The sequence below is a fragment of the Anoplopoma fimbria genome, chromosome 2, assembly GCF_027596085.1.
Source record: "Anoplopoma fimbria isolate UVic2021 breed Golden Eagle Sablefish chromosome 2, Afim_UVic_2022, whole genome shotgun sequence".
Lineage (NCBI taxonomy): Eukaryota > Metazoa > Chordata > Actinopteri > Perciformes > Anoplopomatidae > Anoplopoma > Anoplopoma fimbria.
In genome coordinates, this window is record NC_072450.1 from 24,598,438 (window position 1) to 24,621,217 (window position 22,780).

The 22,780-nt window shown below is 40.9% G+C and overlaps 1 protein-coding gene across 3 annotated transcripts; it reads right to left on the reverse strand.

The window, feature by feature from the left end:
• Positions 1–6,927: 6,927 nt before the first annotated feature.
• Positions 6,928–21,166, reverse strand: mapk6 (mitogen-activated protein kinase 6). Of its 3 annotated transcripts, none has more exons than XM_054613579.1 (8): positions 20,982–21,166; positions 16,153–17,008; positions 15,701–16,018; positions 10,773–10,917; positions 10,240–10,404; positions 9,902–10,097; positions 9,578–9,695; positions 6,928–9,317 (listed from the first exon to the last, which is right to left on the reverse strand). In XM_054613579.1, exons 2-8 carry the CDS (start codon positions 16,387–16,389, stop codon positions 8,229–8,231), a joined length of 2,268 nt encoding a protein of 755 aa, XP_054469554.1. In that variant the 5' UTR covers positions 16,390–17,008; positions 20,982–21,166; the 3' UTR covers positions 6,928–8,228. The 3 variants fall into 3 exon arrangements, with proteins under 3 accessions (XP_054469554.1, XP_054469545.1, XP_054469562.1); XM_054613570.1 differs by lacking the exon at positions 20,982–21,166 and adding an exon at positions 17,952–18,071; XM_054613587.1 differs by lacking the exon at positions 20,982–21,166 and adding an exon at positions 17,910–18,071.
• Positions 21,167–22,780: the final 1,614 nt, after the last annotated feature.

Sequence of the window (22,780 nt, forward strand, 5' to 3'; positions counted from 1 at the left end):
TTTCTGACCTTCACATGTATGACTAAACAGGTGGATCTACAAGCAATAAGAGTTTCTCTGTAGCTGTCTTTGGTGAGTGTTTTTCCTCTGTTAATGTACTATATGCTGCAGCACTGGGGAGTCGTGATAATACCTTGCCTTCTGTCATCGGAGGAGGAAGAATCACAGAATTACCTCGAGGGTTCTGTAAGCTCTCTTGCATAAATCCAATCCACTTTCAAGCTCAAAATATGTTAATCCATTAATATCAAAGGCCATCTTCTTTCCTTTGGTACGCCCTTTGAGCTTTCTGTGCCTTCTAATTTAATACCCTATCCACTGTGCTTTACTGTGAAGTGGTCAGTTCCTGTCACCCACAATGGATAAGAAAATACACAAGCGATTATTTTAATTCATGTAGGAGTCTCAAGTAATACATATGTAGGCGATATTCTGCAGTGAAACAGTCATTAAAATGATCTTCTGAAAACACAATTCCAGCATCTGACCTCTCTTTTTTTTCTTTCTCCCTTTCTTTCTTTCTCTCCTTCCTTCCTTCTTTCCTTTATTCTTTCTTAACTCTCTAGGTCTATAGCTCTTTAATATCAATCTCAATAAGCTTTATTGCATGAATTTTCAGGTAACATTATTGCCAAAGCTAAATTACATATTCTGAAATAATTATTTTTTACACAAGAAAACCAAAAAGATAATAACTAGATAACAAATACACTTTAAACACACACATTCTTTTGAATATGTAATCAATCTGAAACATTTACTACAGAGCTGGTAGCACATCTTAATGATGGCAATAACAGGCTAAATGTTTTGCAGCTAATATTACATGTAGATTTTTCTCCCCACATAAATATGGCAGTTTCTGAGGTTCTGGTAGATGGATAAACTCAGGGTATATATATGTGTTACATCCTTGTATGTCTCACAGTACAGTAAGAACAGAGAGTCTGTCTCCACGTCTGTTCTTTGACAAAGTGAACACAGCCTGGCCTCCCTGGGTGTCTGTTCTGCCTCTGACGGGCTGTTTCTGTGGCTGTACATTGTCAACGTTTTCCTCGGTCACAATGGTCAGGTGCTCTGCCACAGTGTACTCTCTGTTTAGGCTCAAATATCATTTTTATTTACTTTGTGATTTTCGTTCCAATATTTGATATAATATTCCTTTTATTTCACATGATTTGATTGGGCTAGATTGTTTGGTATCTATTCTGAAGTCCTGGTGTGTGTGGGCATAGCTTCAGGACTGGCTGGCAGGGAGGACATTCAACCCTTGGCACTGCAGGGCCTTGTACTGGTTGGACTGGGGGTATCTAAAAAGGAGTATAGTACATATTATACTATAATCATAGTATAGTAAAATATAGAATGTAAAAAACATTAAAAGAGAGTCATTGTGTTGTATGTAAAAAAAAAGTAATATTAAAGAATTTTATATAAAATCCAAAAATGTACTGTATAGTATGTTGAAGAAGGTCATAATATAGTAAGCACAAAAAGTAATAAAAAAATCAGAGTATTGTATGTAGAAAAGTCCAAGTATAGTATTTCAAGTAGGTTGAAAAATATCATATCATATCATAAAAAGCCTTAATTTAATGTGTCCAAGTCATTGTACAGTACGTTAAAAAAAGCTATAATAAAATCGTAGTATTGTGTGCAAAAAATTATATTATATAAAAAAAGATGGTAGTAACCCATTACAAACCAGGACCAAGAAAAAGTAATAAAAAGCAATAATACAGTATTTCATTCATACCATTCATGAGTTACAAATAATGTATTATGTCATTCATAGTAATTGTATATTATGCTGTAAAAATGTGTCATGACGCAGGCAAAAACAAAAACTGTGAAAACATGTTATTTATCTATTGAGCAACAATTTTCATTTGTTCTTACAATTAGCCTGATATATATTTTCTACCTACTTGTAGACAAACAAGTGACTTATTAATACTTCAATCAATCATTACTGTAAAGAGAAAAAAAACTCCCAACAGCAGCTGTAAAGGTCAAAACATTAATTGCATCCAATTCATCCAGCAGGCTCTGCTAAAAGTTAACTTTTAATTTATACTTTGAGCTCTCTGATTGGTTGTTTTCTTACAGCAATGCTTTCTTTGACTGGACTCCTATATATATTTAACTTCTTTAAGCAGAAATGTCTGATCTTTGTACTGAGGATTTATCTCAAGGAGTTTTATGTTCATGTTCAAGTGTTGAACATAATAATGAAGTTCATAAACATATCTCTTTCTAAATAAAAACAGAAATATTTTCCTTTGTTTAGTGCATCGCTTCCTTTCATTTCATGCAGTAACCCTCTTGTTGTAACACAGTGTTGATTTAATAAAATGTATTAAATTCAATTGGATGTCTGTATTTCTGTAGTTTCTTTTGTAAATGTGTAAAAATTAGTTGTTTGGTGATAAAATCAAGTCAATAGAATATCTTTAAGAACATTTGTACCTAATGTACTGTGACATGCTATACAATGACTTTTTTTTAACATACTAAAGTTATTATTATTATCTTATTTAAAGATTATGTCTTTGGACTTTTGTATTGATGATGATAGTGAGGAAAGGGTAAGAGAGACGTAATCACAGCTAAGAGGACCAGATTTGATCGCAGGTTTCAGTGAGTGTATATACATTCATCTACTAGTCTTTATTACTTTTTTTAAATACTATTCTATGATTTTTCCCCACACATAAAAAAAATGTTATGACTTTTTTCAACATACTATACTATAACATTTTTATGACTATTTTAACATAGTATAATATGGCTTTTATTTATACTATATTTATATTATATATTTTGACAGGCTTTTTAGAGACTTTTTTGCAATCTGTACTGAGACTTTTCCATGACTTTTTAAATAATTTGTTCTATGTTTTTTTTGTCATACATACTATAAGGTGTTTGTTTTTTTCGACATACTAAATTCTAACTTTTTCATGACTTTTTTTATATACAATGAGTTTATACCATGAGTTTGTCTTTTTTGACATACTATTCTATGACTTTTTTCGACATACTATACTATGACTTTTTTATGTCTTTTTTAAACATACTATACTATGACTATTTTATGTCTTTTTTCGACATGCTATACTATGACTTTTTTCGACATACTATACTATGACTTTTTAATAACTTTTTTTCGACACACTATACTATGATTTTTTTAAACATACTATACTAGGATTTTTTATTACTTTTTTCGACATGCTATACTATGACTTTTTTCGACATACTATACTATGACTTTTTCGACATATTATACTGACTTTTTTTTTGACATGACTTTTTTCCACATACTATACTATGACTTTTATGACTTTTTTCGACTTACTATACTATGACTTTTATGTCTTTTTTAAACATACTATACTATAACATTTTTATGACTATTTTAACATAGTATAATATGGCTTTTATTTATACTATATTTATATAATATATTTTGACAGGCTTTTTAGAGATTTTTTTGCAATCTGTACTGAGACTTTTCCATGACTTTTTAAATAATTTGTTCTATTTTTTTTTTGTCATACATACTATAAGGTGTTTGTTTTTTTCGACATACTATACTATTACTTTTTTGTCTTTTTTTTCGACATACTATACTATGACTATTTTATGTCTTTTTTTTCGACATACTATACTAGGATTTTTTAAACATACTATACTAGAATTCTTTATTACATTTTTTTTTTCGACATGCTATACTATGACATTTTTTCATGTCTTTTTTTTTTTCGACATACTATAGCCTACTATGACTTTTTTTTCGACATACTATACTATTACTTTTTTGTCTTTTTTTTCGACATACTATACTATGACTATTTTATGTCTTTTTTCGACATACTATACTATGACTTTTTTTATATGACTTTATTTTTTTGACATACTATACTATGACATTTTTTATGTCTTTTTTTCGACATACTATACTATGACTATTTTATGTCTTTTTTTTTCGACATACTATACTATTACTTTTTTGACATGCTATTTTTTGAATGATTTTTATACTTTTTTGACTTACTATACTATGACTATTTTATATCTTTTTTCGACATACTATACTATGACTTTTTAATGACTTTTTTCGACTTACTATACTATGACTATTTTATATCTTTTTTTAAACATACTATACTATGACTATTTTATGTCTTTTTTCGACATGCTATACTATGACTTTTTAATAACTTTTTTTCGACACACTATACTATGATTTTTTTAAACATACTATACTAGGATTTTTTATTACTTTTTTCGACATGCTATACTATGACATTTTTTCATGTCTTTTTTTTCGACATACTATAGCCTACTATGACTTTTTTCGACATACTATACTATTACTTTTTTGTCTTTTTTTTCGACATACTATACTATGACTTTTTTCGACATACTATACTATGACTTTTTAATGACTTTTTCGACATACTATACTATGACTTTTTCGACATATTATACTATGACTTTTTCGACATACTATACTATGACTTTTTCGACATACGACTATGACTTATTAATTTTTTTTCGACATACTATACTATGACTTTTTAATGACTTTTTTCGACATACTATTTTGACATTTCGACACAGGTAGTAGTTTTTTAGGCTATTTTTTGGCAGAAAACAGCAGCCTGTTGCAGCCCGAACAAATCCATAAATCCAATGTCAAAACCGCACATAACTTAGAAGTCGTATAAAATGATACACTGATCTGATGTTAATGCTCTGGACTATCTGTGACTTTAGCAGTAAATAAAGCTTTCAAAGTGCAAGTGCCCGAGACGTGATGTCTATTTATAAAGGTACTTTGTGTTCTAACTTTAGTATCCAACTCTGGTCTTAATATGGACACACATTCTGACACCGAGGTGCCATAATGGGCAACCTCAAGTTGTAGCAGACAACTATTGGAGGATTTTGCCTCAGTTCAACCTCACTGCAAGACCTATGCCAAGCAGGTCACCGCTCTGTAAGTTATTTCAGTTCTCTCCACAGGAGTAGGAAATTCAGTAGAAGCTTAGTCAGTTCCTGTTTTTTCCCGAAATCTCCCACATTGAGTTTTAATTTGGCCTTCCAGGAAAAGAGAAAAGGAACCATGACCTTGAATTAGTAGGCAATGTGTTAAACTTCTGTATCTGATGGGTGGTGAGTTAAGCTGCTTATCCTGGATTTTATTTTAAACCTGACCACACCTGACAGGCATGGGACCTGGGGGAGACCTCAGATGGTGAGGGATGAGTGGCAGTAAGGAGAAGGGAACATGAGAAAGTGAGGTATTAGGGTGCAAGACTAAGGAGAAATACAGTCCAACTTGCAGAAGAGTGTGCAGACGAAGTCACAGCAGGGTGGGAGCAAGGAGGAGGTTATCTCCAGTTTGCAGTAATGAGGAAGCCAGTGTGATGTCGATGTGAGTGTTGACATCTGAGCTGAACAGCTGATAATTAAATCTGAATCATCACAGCTTTCTATGAAAGAGAGAGCAAAAAGGAGAAGCTGCAGGAAAGAGATGAGACTTGTTTATGGAGGACATATGAGGTGGTGGAAGTGAAAAATAAGTGAAAATAGCACACATTTAGATTTTGACCTACATTTAGTCTTAAGGCGCTCCTCATATTGCGTCACTTGGCACACATCAGGTAACTCAGCTTCCATCTGAGTTTTCCAGCAGGGTTTAATCTCTTCTGAGGATTCTAGTGTTACCAAGAGAGCAGAAAAACAACACAGAGCTGGTTTCTCCCAGCAGGAAGAAACAGCGGTGAAAAACCCAAGCCCAGCTGTAGCTGATTATAGTGAGATAATAAGCTCCAACTGTTGTACCACAGCTTTCCCCTTGTGTTAGAGTTGTTTAAATGACAGATGTCTGGTAAAATAATTATTCACATAATAAACAAGTTTTAGACCCGTTTTGCTCATGTGGACAAAAGGTTAAATTTCCCCTGTGACGGGACTAATAAAAGGACTATCTTATCTTAAAGCTGCTCACATGTTGATGCGTCAATAGTAATATTTCAGTAATATAGTCACGGGGGCTGTTCTACATAAGGAGTATTTGTACTTTTATACTCGTGAACACTTACTTGAATGCATTGAGAATGTTAACAGCTTGGAATTACATCTTGTGCTTTAACCCTTTTTGACTCTTGTTAAACATGTAATTATTATTAAAGAGGCACACTATTTATTACCCCCTATACACAACATTTTGAAGAGAAAATTCACTAGGACTCCAAAATATCAATCTATCTCAATATCCAAGAGAGTATATACCTCGAGTAAATAAAGACACTAAAATGCCACACAAAAAAAAGTCTTATTTGGGATGGAAACGATTTCTCAGCATCATGTGATGCCAAAACTAACCATCAGGGTGACTTTGACAATGTCACCACAACCTGCAGTAACCCATCATTACCACACAATTGACATCTTGTCCAGTTCTCCCTCTCTTAGTAAGGCTGCCTGGGACGGGACATTAAATGGCGTCACACAGTTTCTACACATGTTTTGTTGACAAGGAAATGCGTCACTATTGGAAAAACAGAAAATAAACACTTTCGTAATCCTGCTTGTTTCTCTGTAGTGCCTTATACCTAAGAGCAGGTGGGAATCTGTGTATATCTGAAATATGGTGGACTGAGCCAGAGCTGCATTTAGCTGGTGATTCAGAGCTTGTGTCCCCAGCGATGGCAGTGTAATTTAGTCTGCCTACTTTGACATTAAAAATTGAGCCTAGAGGTGTCAGCATTTCCTCCCCACCAGCAAGGCTCTCAGGGCTGTGCGGTCATACACAATTAAAGTTACAAAAACACCACTTAACTGAGTGTATGAGGTCAGAGTCATCCCTGACCAAAATAAATAAGAGAAGCGAGACACAAGCTGAAACTCTTTGCCAGTAATTTTATTTCGAGATATTTTGTAGAACAGGGGAACCAATGATTACAAAAAAAGTCCATAAGTGTTCTACATGCTACACCGTAACCTAATTTATCATGCTTGCCTGGAAAAAGTACATAGAAATTTAACAAAAAACGTACAATTAAAACTGACGTACATTATACTCACCATTAACTTTATTTTTAATGTACCTTTCTGTTGCCTCCATGCACGCATATTTTTTTTTTTTAAACATTACATTTAGATAAAAAATTAAGACTTTTAGGCGCTTCTTTAAACCATAAAGCAGTTTTTCCATTAAAGACAGAACGCACCTATAAATAAAAAAACAAAATGAACAAAAAGAATGATATCCATTTGGATAATATTGGTGGAAAATGGAAAGCCTCGACTTCGTTTAGAACATAACAGATGAATTTGCATCCTACGATAAAACAAAAGAACACTTACACGCCCATATAGTGCCGAAATGAAAATGGAAGTCCGTCCAACTCATCAATCTTCAATAATCACATTGAAATAACACATTTTGATAAAATAAATATCGCACATCTGCTAGAAATAAATAATGATTACTGAAACACCTCACTATGTTAAATGCTAAAGTGAGACAGATTTCATCTACGCGACCCGGATGGTCATGTGTGTAAAGCACTAGTGCGGCTTCGAGTGTCTCTCGCGGCTGTTACCTTGAGGTAGATAACACATTTACATTAACGCCTACGATAATGGTTGCTGCTGGCATCATGTGTCAGATTTACAGTATGAAAGGATTATTTCGGAAGCTTTCTTCAGGGAAAAAATTTCATGAAGTCAACGAAAAAATAAAAAAAAGGACATCCAATCCCCTTTCCTTTGTCTCTCCACCCAGGAAAGGCAATGTTAGTGTCGAGCATCTTTCCTTATGTCACAGCCTGACAGCCAAACCCTGTCTCTTGAATCAGGACTCCTCTCCTCTCCTACCATCCATCTCTCCTCTAGCTACTTCTCTCCTGCTTTCTGTTCTTCTACAGTACTTAAGTGTGCAAGTGACATGCCAGTTTAGCAATGAGGACGTAGACATTAACCCATGAAGGCCTGGTGACCAAGGCTCAGAGTGATGACCAAAACTCCTTAAATATAATAAATCACCCCTCTCAACTCTTAAAAAAAACAAACAAAAAATAATTAAAAGTAACCATAATAAAAAAAGGTATGAAATGATTCAAGTTCAATAATATACTGTATTATTAAAAAAAAAACCATAAAAACAAAACTGCCTAGATTTTGCACTGTGTCGGAGGATATATACTTCTTTAATTAAGATGCTTGAAGATGCTGCTGTATGTTTTGTGGGCAATCTGAGGGGAGCATTTGACAGCGCAGGGGGTGAGGGACGCCTGGATGGATTTTAGAGGCAAGTCATCGGTGCTGTCAAAGCCAGGCAGAGCCAGAGAGTCCAGCTGCACGTTAAGGACAATCTCTGCGTTCATGCCGAGGAAGCTCTCGTCCAGCTCTCTCCCCTCCGAGGGCTCCATCTCCGAGCCGGCCACAGTCTCCCCAGCTCCCTCTTCCTTCCGACTGAACAGGCGGTCCAGGTAGCTGGTGTAAGTGCTCTCCTTCTGGAGCTGGTCCTCTTTGTGGATGTCCCAGCATGCTTCATCTATCAAACAGCCGTTCTCCCCCACTCGCTCCCCAGAGCCGAAGCTCTCCCAGGGCTGAGCGGGCCAGGCCCCGTCCCCGCCGACGACCCCCAACCCTCCTCCGCCTAGCTGGGCCAGGTTTACCAGGCACTTCTCCTCCTTCTCCTGACTGATGGACTTGGAGCCTGAGCGGGGAGCCTCGAGCTGGGATACGGAAGAGTTGAGCTCGTTCAGGAGGCCCACCTCGTTGAGGAGCGCCACCTCCTGACAGGGCTCTGGCTGCAGGCTCAGTTTAATGGTGCTGGCAATGAAGGAGTCGAAGTCGAAGCCTTGGTTCTGCTGGCTTTGGGGCTTCTCTGTCTGGTGTTTCTCCTGCTCGCTGTCCTTCTCCACCGGACTCTGGGTCTTCTCGGCCTCCTGCAGAGCGATCTGGGCCTTCACCAGCCCGTTCTTCTCGCACTTGCTCTTGGCCTTGCGGTCTGCCTTCTCCTTGCTCTGCTGCTCCTTCCAGTTGGAGAGGTCGATGATGAGCTTGGGTTCGTAGTAGTGGTTGACTTCACTGTCCCTCCAGACGAGGTTGTCCAGGTAGGAGGGGGACACGGCCTTGTAGTTACAGGTGTGGCTACACTGCAAGTCACAGTATTTGTTCTCGTGGTGTTCGTCCTGCCAGGATCGCTCCGGCTGGAACAGAGTGGAGTAGTCGAAGGACGGCTCATCCAAGAACTTCTCCCGATCTCCATCAGCATATTTACGAGGATCCACCTGGAAACAGACAACAGCCACCGTTTAGCCTCATCAAACAAGTCAATTTAAAGACAGTCAGGAGCCAGACATGTTATCCCTGTACAGTTTGGACTGCAACAAAGGAAATCATTTTCAATTTTCTAGGTATTCTTTTCAGAAGCTTACTATGTATCCTCACATTTGACAACGGTTATCTAAAATGTATTCTTCAAGTTTATAAAGTAAACAGAAATAAACAAAAGAGAAAATACTACAGGAGTATGACGAGTCAAACACACCTGAACCTCCTCCTCATCTGTCACATCAGAGAGAGCCCTTGGGTCAACCTGAACTTCATCTGGGTCGTGGGTGCTGTGCAAGTGCCAGTCCGCCTCTGACAGCTGGCTCTCATGATACCTGATAAGAGTATTAAAAAGAGAGACTTCAGTAACCAAAAACAGACACACAAAATGACAAAATAAATACTCCGGGATGGGATCTAACTATGCAAACACACAATGTTCTTGTTCTTCTGTGGAAAATGTGGAAAATGCATAACTTTGCATTTCTGAGCCTGGTCACAGAGAGCCGGTGTTTGTGAGGGAATAAGGGAGTGAGCATACCTGTCCCAGGTGTGGCTGTGGCTCTGGTCCATGAGCAGGATATCATCTACTTCGTCCTCAATGTGGAAGGGGTGTAGAGAGACAGGTTCATCCAGGGGGAAGGAGTAGTCAGCCATATAGGGGTGGGCCAGGGCCTCCTCCGCAGTGAGACGATCCATGGGGTTAAAGGTCAGGATCTTCTCCAGGAAATCCAGGGCTGCAGAGAGGGAGGATATTGAGATTATGAAGTTAGAAATGTGAATTACAAGACAAGGTCCTGAGCACTACTTTTGGTCCGTGTCCATGACAGTAGGTTGAGCTTGTGAGTGGCTCTGAATGGATGAGTAAGTGGTGCTCACCCTGGGGACTGACGTCAGGCAGCAGCTTGGCCAATGGTGTGTGAGGCTTGGACATGTCGTTGCGGATGAAAACGGGGATGACGCTGTGGAGCTCCTGGCGGTCTTCCTCCCGCAGTACGGGGATGGACTCCAGGATCAGCTGCATCTGCTCCAATTCGTGGGCTCCTGAAACGCCAGGCAGACAAACATTAGGCACGTATTTGAAGGGCTACACAACATTCAACATCTGCGTGACTGAGTGAGTTTATTTTGGGTCTGAGCAGATCATGAGAACAGAGATGTTATTTGTCTCGTCTTCAGCTCAAGGCCGTTTCGACAGATAAGAACAGTAAGTCTCACAGCTCCAACAGGGATAGTAATAGCACACAGACTTTGGGCCAATCTTTTGACTAGCAGGGTGAACATATGCCTCAGACCTGTGCTCTATATTTACCTTATAGAGTCACCCTGTTGGGTTCAAAGACTACTTGCCGGTACGTTTGTATATGAGGTGTTACAGTGAGTCAGAGACAAGAAACCAAGTTGACATTTACCCGCAAAGAGGGTTTTCCCTGTGAGCATCTCTGCAAAGATGCAGCCAGCGGCCCACATGTCGATGGCTTTGGTGTAGTTGTTAGGAGACAGCAGCAGTCGAGGAGACCTGTACCATTTGGTGACCAGACCTTCAGAGAGATGGCCCTGTGTTGGAAGGGGATAAGGCATATTAAGTGGGACTCTGAGGAGTAAAACAAGTTTTTGTTTTTTTTAAGTTACAAGAAAGCATTACAACCATTTTTTTTCTCCAAAAAAAACACAAAAAACACTGGTTTGGTCTGAACTAATGAGGCTTTGAAAACTAATTTTCCCCAGTGGCAGATAAAATGTGATTAACATGAGTTCCTGTGCCTCCGTGTATGCCACACAACACTGCTGCTAACACGAGTCCCACGACAAACCATGCCTGCCGGTCCATGCTAAACTTAACCCCTCGTTCAGTCCCCTTGGCCGGACCTGCTCTGTGCTGGTCACATACGCAACACAGCATGGAGACAACGACCCCAGAGAGAAAAGACAGATGAAAAGGGGGTGATCGGACACGTGCAGGCCCTGTCAGCAGTCTGAGAGAGCAGGATAATCCGCCGCTGCACACACTCTCCACTCACCAGTGCCACCAATCTGCCCTCTACTCTCACACAGAGCAGGAGGACACTGAACACAAAGGAAACTGACCTGTGTATGTGTGCACACACATACACTAGGACATTGGGGGAAGGGAGGAGGTAAAACAACACCCTCGCTGCCCTCTCCCCCCCCCACATGCAGTGGTAGTCCGTAGACCAAAATGGTCAGCTCACCTCAGAGCCAGGCTTTAGTTTCTGCCCTAAGTTAGCCGCAAATACTTTACATCATACTGGAGTGTATCACACCCCTGTTTTGATGTTCCTGTAAATGACTCGTCATATAGACTGTATATATATATATATATATATATATATATATATATATATATGTGTGTGTGTGTGTGACTCCGTACTTCGGGTAACTAGTTAATTGTGAAATCAGAGTCTAGCAGTGGCTTAAACAATGAAGAGGTATAGGTAATTACAGGGCAGGTCACACCAAAGACTGAAACCTGCAAAGCAGTCAAGCACCCATTCTGAGATGCAGCCAATAAATTGTCTGATGTGTGAATGTGGTCACAGTGGAAAAAAAAGCAGAGCATTGCAACAGAGGTTATCTTGAAAGAGTGTTGGGTCATTGCATAAGGAAAATTCTATGTCAGATGGACTCTGGACTAAAAGAAGAGCAGATTAGAGTTGGCCGACCAGCTGAGGGCATTAAAGTGCATTAGCTGAACATTCCAGCTTGCACTTTACTTTTACTGATCTCTAAGTGAGCCAATAACCACGATGACAGAATGAACACGTCAGTCATCTCAATACCTCGGGCAACAGTTGGTGAATAACTTAACCGCCTGATCTAGATCAGACCAGGCTGACATTTAGTGACTCAAAAGGCTCCCTCTGTGTTTCTGGCTGCAGTTTATCACAGCAACCTTTAGCAGGTTTGACCAGATGTCAGCAAAGGTTGCTGGTGAAGAGTCAGTGAGATCATCACCAGCCCGGCCTCCAATTGCAGCATAAAGCTGTGCTGCTTCACAGAAGCTAGAGACTGAAGGCTGAACGATAGATTTCCTTGCTGGCACCGAATGTATTTTAGTCTTAACAAGCCCACCCACGCACACACGTGAATCTTTTCCCAGGCAAACCACTATAAATAGCAGGTTAAGTGGAGTTTCTCTGCAGTCTCACCACACATTGAAATACGCGTTTATCAAAAATTAATTAGGTTCACATGTCTGATCTGTGCTATATCTGATCACTATAATTTGTGCTACATTTGGTTCCATCATAAAACAACCATTAGTTGCAAGAAAGTGCAGGATATTTTTACGCTTGGGAAAATAAGTGAAACCACGACGCTGAAATTCATCAAGCCACGAGTCGACTCCCCAAACATCTTTCCAGTTAGATCCTGTGAAGTCTGGTCCTGTCAGGCCTGTTGCTGGATGAATAATTAGGTCAAATGTATGTGTGTGTTCTTGCAGTTTGGTTTTGTAGTTGTGCTGGATGTTTGTGTGGAAGAAAAGACCTCTATGAACCTTCCACTCGCTTCTTCTTATAACCTTCCTGAAAGGGTCCCTGTTATGACACAAACCACTAAAGATTAGCTCCAGGCAAAACTAGACTGGATTTCCCCTCTTGAAACATGTTGCCACACTTAGCAGATGTTATATCAATATAACACTTATCACAAGCACACATTAAACATGTTGCACTATCCTGGAGCAGTTAAAAGCCTCAGTTAGCCTCCTGTTAAACCAAAACAGCCTTCTTAAATACAACCAATGCTAAACCTAAAATTATGTTGAGTGCTATATCCGCAGTGCTCTCTTTCTCATGTTGAAAAGGCGGCTACAACTGGGAACACAGGCAGCCTGAAATAAAGCCTTGAGAAAAGCTCCCACAACAAGACAAAGTGCTGGCTGGGAATAGGAAGGGAATAAGGGTTGGAAAGTTGGATGAGGGCACGTGAATTCTTGCCATTCTTGATTCTGGGCCACCACGAGGACTGGCCTTAAAAGGTTCACATAGGCAGAAACAGCCTGCTTTCTCAAAACAATGGAAAGATATCACAGAAACACAGGTACTCTTGGCAAGCTTTACACAGCACATTTAAAACGGAACCATGCAGGATTAATAAGATCCTGATGGGAATCATGAGGAGCTATATTTTTGTATTAAAAATAGGAAAGTGGGAGGAAAAAGGTGGAACAAATGCCTTGTGTCTATAGCACTGGTGCATAAACACATTACCGATACGACGGCAGAAAGTGAGGTTCACTGGCGAAGAGCGCTTCTTTATTTAGAAACAACGTTATTCAAATAACATGCACTCAGCCACCCAGCTGCCCCGACTCACCCAGTCCACTAGAAGCAGAGCGTGGTTGTTCAAGCAAATTTCTCCCCCTGTCATTCTGCCATAATGTCCGGCCAAAGCTGAAACCAACGCCTCCACACTCCACTGGGCACCATAGTGTCATTTGGGGGAAATTACTTCGTATTCAAACTAGCCTCATTTTGTTCTGAAACACCAGACGCACACTTAATCAGATGACTATAGGTGCCATGAAAAAGTCTGGTCGAGATTTGAGAGTTCTCCCTCCCCCCACCACCACCACGCCACCTTTGTTATCATAGCAGAGACAGACGAAACACAGCAACACTGTTTGGAAACGAGAGCAGGGTGAAAGCCTATTAAAGTCAGCCTGACTACATGACTACAGCATTTGTATTCTTGACAAAAACTGAGCAGCAGTAGTCTGCCGCAGTGCTACGGCAGACAATAGTCAAACACAAGAGAGCTGACCCCAGTCAAGCAGCTTTTCAATACCCACTTGCCTGCATGTTTCGCATCAGGAAAAACTGCTTGTATAGAGGGGAAAACAGCCCACACTGCAAACTCTGCTGTAAACAACGTGTGGTAATGTTGGGGGGTGGTTATAGTGACTTAACTGTGAGAAACTCACTTCTTCCCGGCAACTACCAGCCCTCGCCTTCCTCTTCCTATTGCACAGAGAGCTATTGTCTCCACCTAAGATATGACTCATGTGAGAACATCGATAACGGAGCTGAGAATGTGACTACACTACAAAAACATAGTAGTGATGGTGTGCTGAAAATGATCAGTTCTGGGAAACAAGTGTGTGTTGACTCAGAGTGATGTATGCCGTGGCAGGAATCCAGGCTGTGTAATGGATATGAATGAGGCAGTGCCAGTCAGCGTGATGGCATCACGTGAGACACGTGAGACCACTCCAGACCCTCCAATGACTAATATGAGACACGTGTGAGTATCTGATTGCCTCTGTGCTCTAAAAGAGATCCAGCTACACAGAGACTTCCAGACCTAGATATCCTCACATCACACCACCAAATGGCCTTCAGACAGGAATCCCCCCCCCCCATCCCTTTGTAAGGTGACAGAAACACACATGGGCAATACAGGCAGTCCAGGATGATCCACACTCTTCTCACACCAAAAGACAAACGCAACCTACTTTATTGCTACCATTACACTGCCTCAAACAAATTCCAGGTTTAGGGAGAGCGTTAAAATATGTACATCCTGGGCTGGGTGTGTCAACAGCTGGCTTTTAACGCCCTCATTGCCCTGGTTTACATCATGTTGGCATCCGATGAGAGACATGGAAAGGGTCTATAAACTTCTCTGTGAACCAATATGCTTAACTCATAGGTGTGAAAATGGAGTAATGACCTCATGAAAACCCAACTGAGGGAAACCGCTCACTCTGATATCCGTTTATATATAAATGGAGCATGTCCATAACTGATCTGGTGCTGACGAAGGCTCAAGGCTGAACCTGCTTGTTTTGCGCATGCTACATTTGAATATTTGCTGTATTTTTCTCACCTAGGAACAAGGGTTATCTTAATCTGTGTTAAGACACAATATCGTGAATTTACTCATTTGCATATTTAGACTTGTAATGGAGTCCGTTTCCACTTCAAACTTTATTCCCCAAAGAGAGAGAAAAACAGTTCCCATGACTGTGTTTTCCGCAGCCTCACTTCTCCTCACAAAGGAAATAGAGGCGTTACCTCAGGGAACCACATCCCGTCTTGTTTACTTCCTGCTGTTAAACTGTGTAACCTTGGGGGTGGAACCACAGCACTGGGCAATAACGCAAACATCATGTGTCAGAGCAACAAAGCACTCATCTTTAGGCAGAAAGTGTGCAAACATTTGCTCCATCTGCTCTTCTTAAAGCTTTTGTCAAAACAGCATTTCATCGCACCATCATCAGGAAACCCCATCATTTTTTTATTTTTTTTAAATAAACACATTCTCTCTTCAAACACAAGACTGACTTCTACAGCTACCAAGAGACTGGCCGTACCTTATGGGAATAGTGTGGGTCCATGATGCGGGCCAACCCAAAGTCTCCTATCTTCAGTACCAGGTCCTCTGTGTTGACAAACAGGTTAGCAGGTTTGAGGTCGCGGTGCAGGACATTGGCAGAGTGGATGTACTTAAGGCCCCTGAGGAGCTGGTACATGAAGAGCCTGGCATGGTCCTCGGACAGAAGGCCCCTCTCCAGCAGCTGACACAGGTCTGTCTCCATGTACTCCTGCACAATGTAGACCGAGTTGACCTCTGTCAGGGACACCACATCCTCTGTTAACCTGCGACCGTTGGGGCCCAATGTCTCAAACACCTGGTGACATAAGAAGATGAGTCAGTGTTGAAAGTTGGTTTTCAAAAATTGGACATAAGTACATTTTCCAACCCCCCCCAAAAAAATCTGATAAATTCTCAGCTTTTTTTTTTTGCAAATCCCCTGCAACTTACTTTGACAATGTTGTCGTGGTCAAGGCGTCTAATAATCTTGATTTCTCGCAGGGCATGTTTCACACTCTGGGGATCCGTCAAGATAATTTTCTTCACGGCAACGCGCTTGTCACAGTCTGTGTCGACCGCTGAGAACACCAGGCCGTTCCCTCCGTAGCCCAGAGGCTTCAAGTCCATGTAGCGAGAACCCAGGTCGAAGCCGTGGATGTTCATCAGTGACTCAAACTTCTCTGCCATGACGACTGTTTTCAGCTTTAACACCAAACTTCTGTTTGGTCTCTGGCCTGTTTCTAGTCCAAATTTAACACCGACGGAGGAATTTATCTGACAATCCGTCCACTGCTTCAGCGGCTGAGCTAACTGACCCCTGTATAGATGACTACTGAATCCCCACTGTCAGATTTGGGGTTCTGATGTGTGGTCAAACTTACGTTCCATCTTGAGTAAGGGGAGAAAAGTAACAATTTAATTTCTCCTCCAATCGTGGATGTGTGGATATCTTTAACTGGACAGTTTTAATAAACTAATGAGTATAGACTGCAATGGAATGGTCTTTAAGGCCAATTAAAAAGCACTGAGACTATAGTAAACTATAAAAGCATGTAGTTGCATCATTACAGTGCAGATACATTCAGTGTTTGACTGGTCCTGAGCAGCTTCATTTGTTTTGTTTCTTCTTTTTTTGATTATTATTTATCAGTCAGTAATTCAATTGTAGGTCAAGTCACCTGATCTATAAAACTGAAATGAGTCTGGCCTTTTAGTCTTCAAAGTAATTCTTCACTCTCAATGATCAGGTGGCTCAAGCTCGCCACAGTCGCAATCAAAGCTATCCTCCATTTTAATGTGGTATAACCTGAAAGACAAGGACAAAAACACAGGGTTAGGAAAACTCAATGTAGTGCCAGAGTAGAAAGGTTACGAGAGCAAATGGTTCTGCTCTGCTCCCAGTAGACCACATGACACTAATACACTGTGCAATACAATAGTTATAATAGTGTCTGTCTGTATATATAATATATCAGTTACTGTGGATTCTTTACTGTTTTTTTATTGCTCATTTGCTTATTTATAATACTTATTATTTTTTTTTTTCACTATGTCTCTTGTTTGCGGGACTAATAAAGGATTATCTCATCTTATCTTATTTGGTTGAAGGGTTCAACCAAACAACCTGCTGTTGCACGTGGAAATAGACAGACCTAACTCAACCAAACATATTGGGGATTTCACAAGATCAGCAGGCAAACAACAGCCTGACTCATCCGCCGGCTGTATGCTAAACGTGGTGTCATTAATGGAAACCAGTCCTCCCTGCCGGTGTGGGCGCTTGCTGCTCCGGTTTTTTGGGGTATCGATCAAACGGGGTGATACCACAGAGTCTCAGCTACGACCAACACACAATAGGGTGCCAACATACGACACTTTCACTTAAAACAGCCCCTTTTCCCCCTCTGAGCTTTACACGTGTCCCAGCGGTCTCACGGACCAGCTCCTGACAGACAGCCCGTCTATCGGCTCTTATAGCTCCTAAAACACGGCCCTCTGACGGCACACACCTACCTTAACACACAGACACACATGATCACATCAAACACAGCCCGTCGCATCGACATGTAGCCGTGACGCGGGGGAGAAACGCGCAGACAGAGCGAACAAAGGGCTCGTTGTTGGCGGAGGCTTCTGACTACGTGGTACGGCTTCCCTAGCGCTGAAAGCAGCACAAAGCCGACCCCCACAATAGACCTGCAACCCACCGTGAGCAATAGTGGGATCAACACGTACGCTTCACTACTCACAGTCCGTATTCGTAGCATTAGAGTCGCCGTGGGTTCAATCAAACCCGGACGAGGTCTGCCGGAGCTCCGCGGTCGGGCTCTGCGGATCTGCTGAAATCGCCATTGAGGCTGGGCAGCGCTGTGAGGAGGCGGCGTGACGTCACGGCGGCGCCTTCACGGGCAGTGGGGAAATACCTCGACTACCGTCAAATGCGATGGTTGGAGTGGTATTTAGCCGCACTGTTAAAAGGGGGATTTTTGGATGATGTTTTCCTGTTTGCATGGAAAATAAGAAAAATAACTAAGTAGCAGCGCATGTTAGATAGTGTTGAGTTTATCAGTAACCAACCCATAAGATGGTCGATTTTACGTTTTACGCGGTGTGGATCTTCGAGCAGTGTTTGAATGCAGCAGCAGTCATTAACAACGTGTGTTTGTTTGAGATCACGTGACAGCGGCGGATTCAAACTCCAACTCAGGATTTACAGGTTTTATGGGTGAAATGATAACAGCAATTATATTCTGAGGTAAACAAGAATGCCACAATGTAGCATATAATCATTGCACAATGTAAAATAAGTTCAGCCACTGCTGCAAAAACACATATTGTATATATACAGTACCAGTCAAAAGTTCAGACACACCTTCTCATTCAACTACTTTGAAGAATCTAAAATATAAAACATATTCTGGTTTGTTGAGCATTTGTTTGTTTACCACATAATTCCATATGTGTTCCTTCATAGTTTGGGTGTCTTCAATATTAATCTACAGTGTAGAATTTCTTTTTTTTTTTTAAATAAAGAAAAACCATTGAATGAGAAGGTGTGTCCAAACTTTTGACTGGTACTGTATTTATAATAGACATGATCCTAGTGTAGACAAGAAAGACAGAAATAGGTTTGCCTGAATGGCCAATGATAAGGGATGGGGATAAAAAAACATTCTTCTGTATCCTAATTTGCTGCCACAAGGAGAGATGGGTGAACAGAAATGCTGCAGACAAGACTCTGTGACAAATGGCCTGTCTGACCTGCTCCTGCTTCTATTTGTTTATTTATGATTTCAAATTCTTCCAAAATGTAGTTAAGTAAACACTCTCTTTACAAATACACTCATGGTCTTTCTCATCCCCTCGTTTTCACAAAAAGTTGTCGTTTTTTAATCCTTTGCAAATATGGTGCTGTTTTCCGGAGTGATCCACGATTTGTTTTTCCCCCTACTTGTTTTTCCCCTTTGGTGGGTATTAACGTTGTTTTCGGATCACTGCACGAATTACGTTTAATGATGTCAGTGAGACAAATCGACGGTCCACTCACTGCGGTTTGCGGATTTACAAAGTCCATCTGGCACCGAGATGCGCAGGGTGTCTTCTCCTCACATCTGATCTCCACGAGGTTTACACATCCCGAGCACAACAGAGGGAAGAGACCAAGGAAGCCGCTAATTATCTCTGTTTAGATCCTTCATGCAGACTGCGGTTAGTGTCCTAGACTAAGCTCTGCAGCGCCTACTCCTCTCTCACTGTGGACACTGTGTGAATGAATGGCTGACGTGCAGCAGCAGCAGCAGCAGCATCAGAGCCGCAGCATCAGCATCCGCAGGCAGACCATGTGGGACCCCATGTGCCCGAGAATGCAGATGCCTCTCACAGGCCGGGATGGGCTCTGCGATGGAGAGCAGAAACTGCATGGCGGGATGCGACAGACTCTGAGACCGACTTGTCTTGGTTATTAGTTGTACCAGGACAGGGACATGTTGTGTGAAGAGACAATATAACTTCCATAGCTACTCTTGTAATTTTAGCTGATTGTGAGATTGTGAGTTTATAACGATGCTTTCTCTCGTGCATCAATCCCAAAGGCATACAGTAATAATAAATCATTATAATATCTCACATGATTAGCTAGATCTTAAAGCGAGATGAGAAATGGGACGTTTCATTAATGCAATTTAGAGCCTTATTTTATATATATATATATATATGTCTAAGGTAGGCCACTCTGAGTTTAGACTATCTATTTTAAAGGAAGGATACAGGTGAATGAAACTAATCCAAGAAGAGTTTCTATTTTTCCTTCATTCATCGTAGGTAGGTAGGAATATTAAGTCAATCCTGCTAAAATGATACTTTATTGATCCAAGTGATGATCCCCCTCCTCTACTGGCAGGTTAGAGGTCAAGTTAATGCCGATCTCTTTGCCCTAAGGTACTTCAGTAGAGCAGACACTTTACATCTTCCACAAGTCAGAAACTAAGAGAGACATATTTCTTGCTAATATTACTCCATCCCACAGGCCTCTGGACCCCTGGTTGAATTTCTTATGATTGATGTTACATTAATCATTATAAATCTGATTTGAAGATAAGGTGTTGGCACTTGCTTGCCCATATTATTGCTCTTTGCCCTCTGCAGTAGATGAATGAGCAATGGTCAGGAAGGTACAGCTGTATCTCACCCTATATGTTGGGGTCAGAAGACAATTCCCTCACTTTTTGATTGTTTTGGAAAAGACAGATTTAAAAGAAAAAAAAAAATCTTCCTCCGGTGTTATGGGTATTGCAGTCAGTGGAAAGTCTGCTGAAGGTCTCCCCTCGTTACATCATGAGACAAACAGTTGACATCAAGTCTTTGACTGTGTTATTTAGTTGGGATGGCAGTGGTATTTATCAATGCCACTTACAGTTACTGCTGGTGCCGTGTTGCTGCGATGCTCTGTGATCATTAGACAAAACAAACAATCTACTGTTGCAAACTTATTTGTTGACTATATCGCTTGTGTGACGAACGAAATTGCTGTCTACGTTAATCTGCTTGTGGTATGACTCTAACTCCCTCACACACACTTTCACCAGCATCTGAGTGTGTCTAAGCCCAGCTCCTGCGTAACTATCCTCTAGCTCACTACAATATCAGTCATATCAGCTGTTCTTTATCTTTCTGTTTTTGCCTAGATTCCTGGCAAAAACAGAATTATCCTCAACATCACTTACATGACACATTCACGTCTACTTGTGTCTTATTTGGTATGAAATCTTCTTGCCACTTACCAAGGCTGACATTCTCCTCAGACGACTGGAGCAACATGGTAAGGAAGTTAATAGTCCATCCAGGAGAGTTTTAAACTGTATATCCAACACTGCTAGTTTGACCAGCAGACAGGTGGAGAGCGCGGTCCAGTGCCTCCCAGTGTATGTGACTCTTTTGTCAGAGCTTTGCCTATGTGTTATCCTACTCCATGTGCCTCTGGTTGTGAGGTGGAGCTCCATGGAGGGTTAATATAGGCCAGGCCGGAGAGGGGAGGAGACTGCTCTGTGTATGGCTTGGCCTGTCAGTGTGTCAGATCCACCACCATGAGAGTCTGTTACCACCACCTCTCTCTCTCTGTCTCTCTCTCTCTTTAGCTGCTACTTTCTTACTCTTCTCTCTTTCCCCTTTTCTTCCTTTTCAAATCTGCTCTTAAATTTCATTTCTTCATGTTTTGGTCCAGTCCAAGCAGAAACCAAACTAATCTTTTGTGGCCTGCAGGGAAATATTTATTCCTCTTTCTGGGTGAGACTTTAGCAAATCCAGTTTTGGGGATTCATGATTTTTATCTGTCAGCTTAAATCAAAAGATTACAAGCTCCTGATGGGTTGTGAATGTTCTGCATTTCTTTGGATTAAGAAAAGCCTCCAAAACACATTTGAATGAAATGATAAATACATGCTCATGCATATTTTTGTCGCATTCACCACGTTTTGCATTTACAGAGCCTGTGATATATATCTGTACCAGAAGGCACTCTTATATGTTTACAGTTCATCCTCTGAAGCGAAGTGTTTGTGTTCCATCTCTTGCTATAATGATCAGTATCAGTGGGGGGGTTTATGAAATTGTGAATCCACAAAATGTAAAGCCAGAGTAGAGTCAGTGATGATATCTCCTCTGCACAACGATGGTTGCCTGTTTTCCTCCTGCTTCACAAATCACAGATTTTTTTTTCTGCTCTCTTTACTCACAACATCACATGGTGTCTGCCACTTTCTGTCTGCGAGACTGGTCCTGCTGGCAAGCGCTCCCTCCTTCCGTCTCGATCTGCTTGTCATATGGTATGTTGAGGGTGTCTCGACAAAGTGGCATGTTTGGACTGTAGAAGGAATGGTGTAAAAAAAAATTGATATTCAAACCAGACTAATGCGGGGTCCGGGCCAGCTGTGTGTTATCAAAATATCTGAATGGAGGTGCGAGGAAATGATGGCAAAGCTGTGGGTTTTGCATCCTTTGAATATGTTTTGCTTTTCCTCTGACTGAGCTCTTATTTTTACTCCTAGCTAAGAGTCTAATACATGATCTATGACGTCTGCAGCATAATCCTGTTTGTTTGTGTGAATCTACTGTAACTAACATAAAGAACAGCCTGTATGGGCAACGCTGCATGGACTCAGTTGATAAACAGCATTAATTAATGAATCACTGATTACCCTGAATGAGTGCAAAAGGAGATCATTGCATAACAGAATATTACAGAAGCACTATGGCCTGCTCTCTCCAACACTGGCAGTACGAATGATTATTACGGCTCTCTGCTGTTTTCTATACGGTCTCTGTCCGCTGTTTCACTGGTGTGGAACCGATCAATTGCGGGCATGAGTTCTTGCACCCAGGATAACTCCAATGGCTGTTTGACCCTCACAGGAGCAGTGTTATCCACACACACCCTGCTCATGTCAGATACCACGCAACTCAGGTATTTCACAGCGTTGTGAAAGAGGCCTACACGGAGAAAGCCATGGTAACTTTCCCCACTTGGATTGTGTCTCTAGTGCAGGGGCCAATGTTTACATAATGCCATCATGTGGTTTGGTGT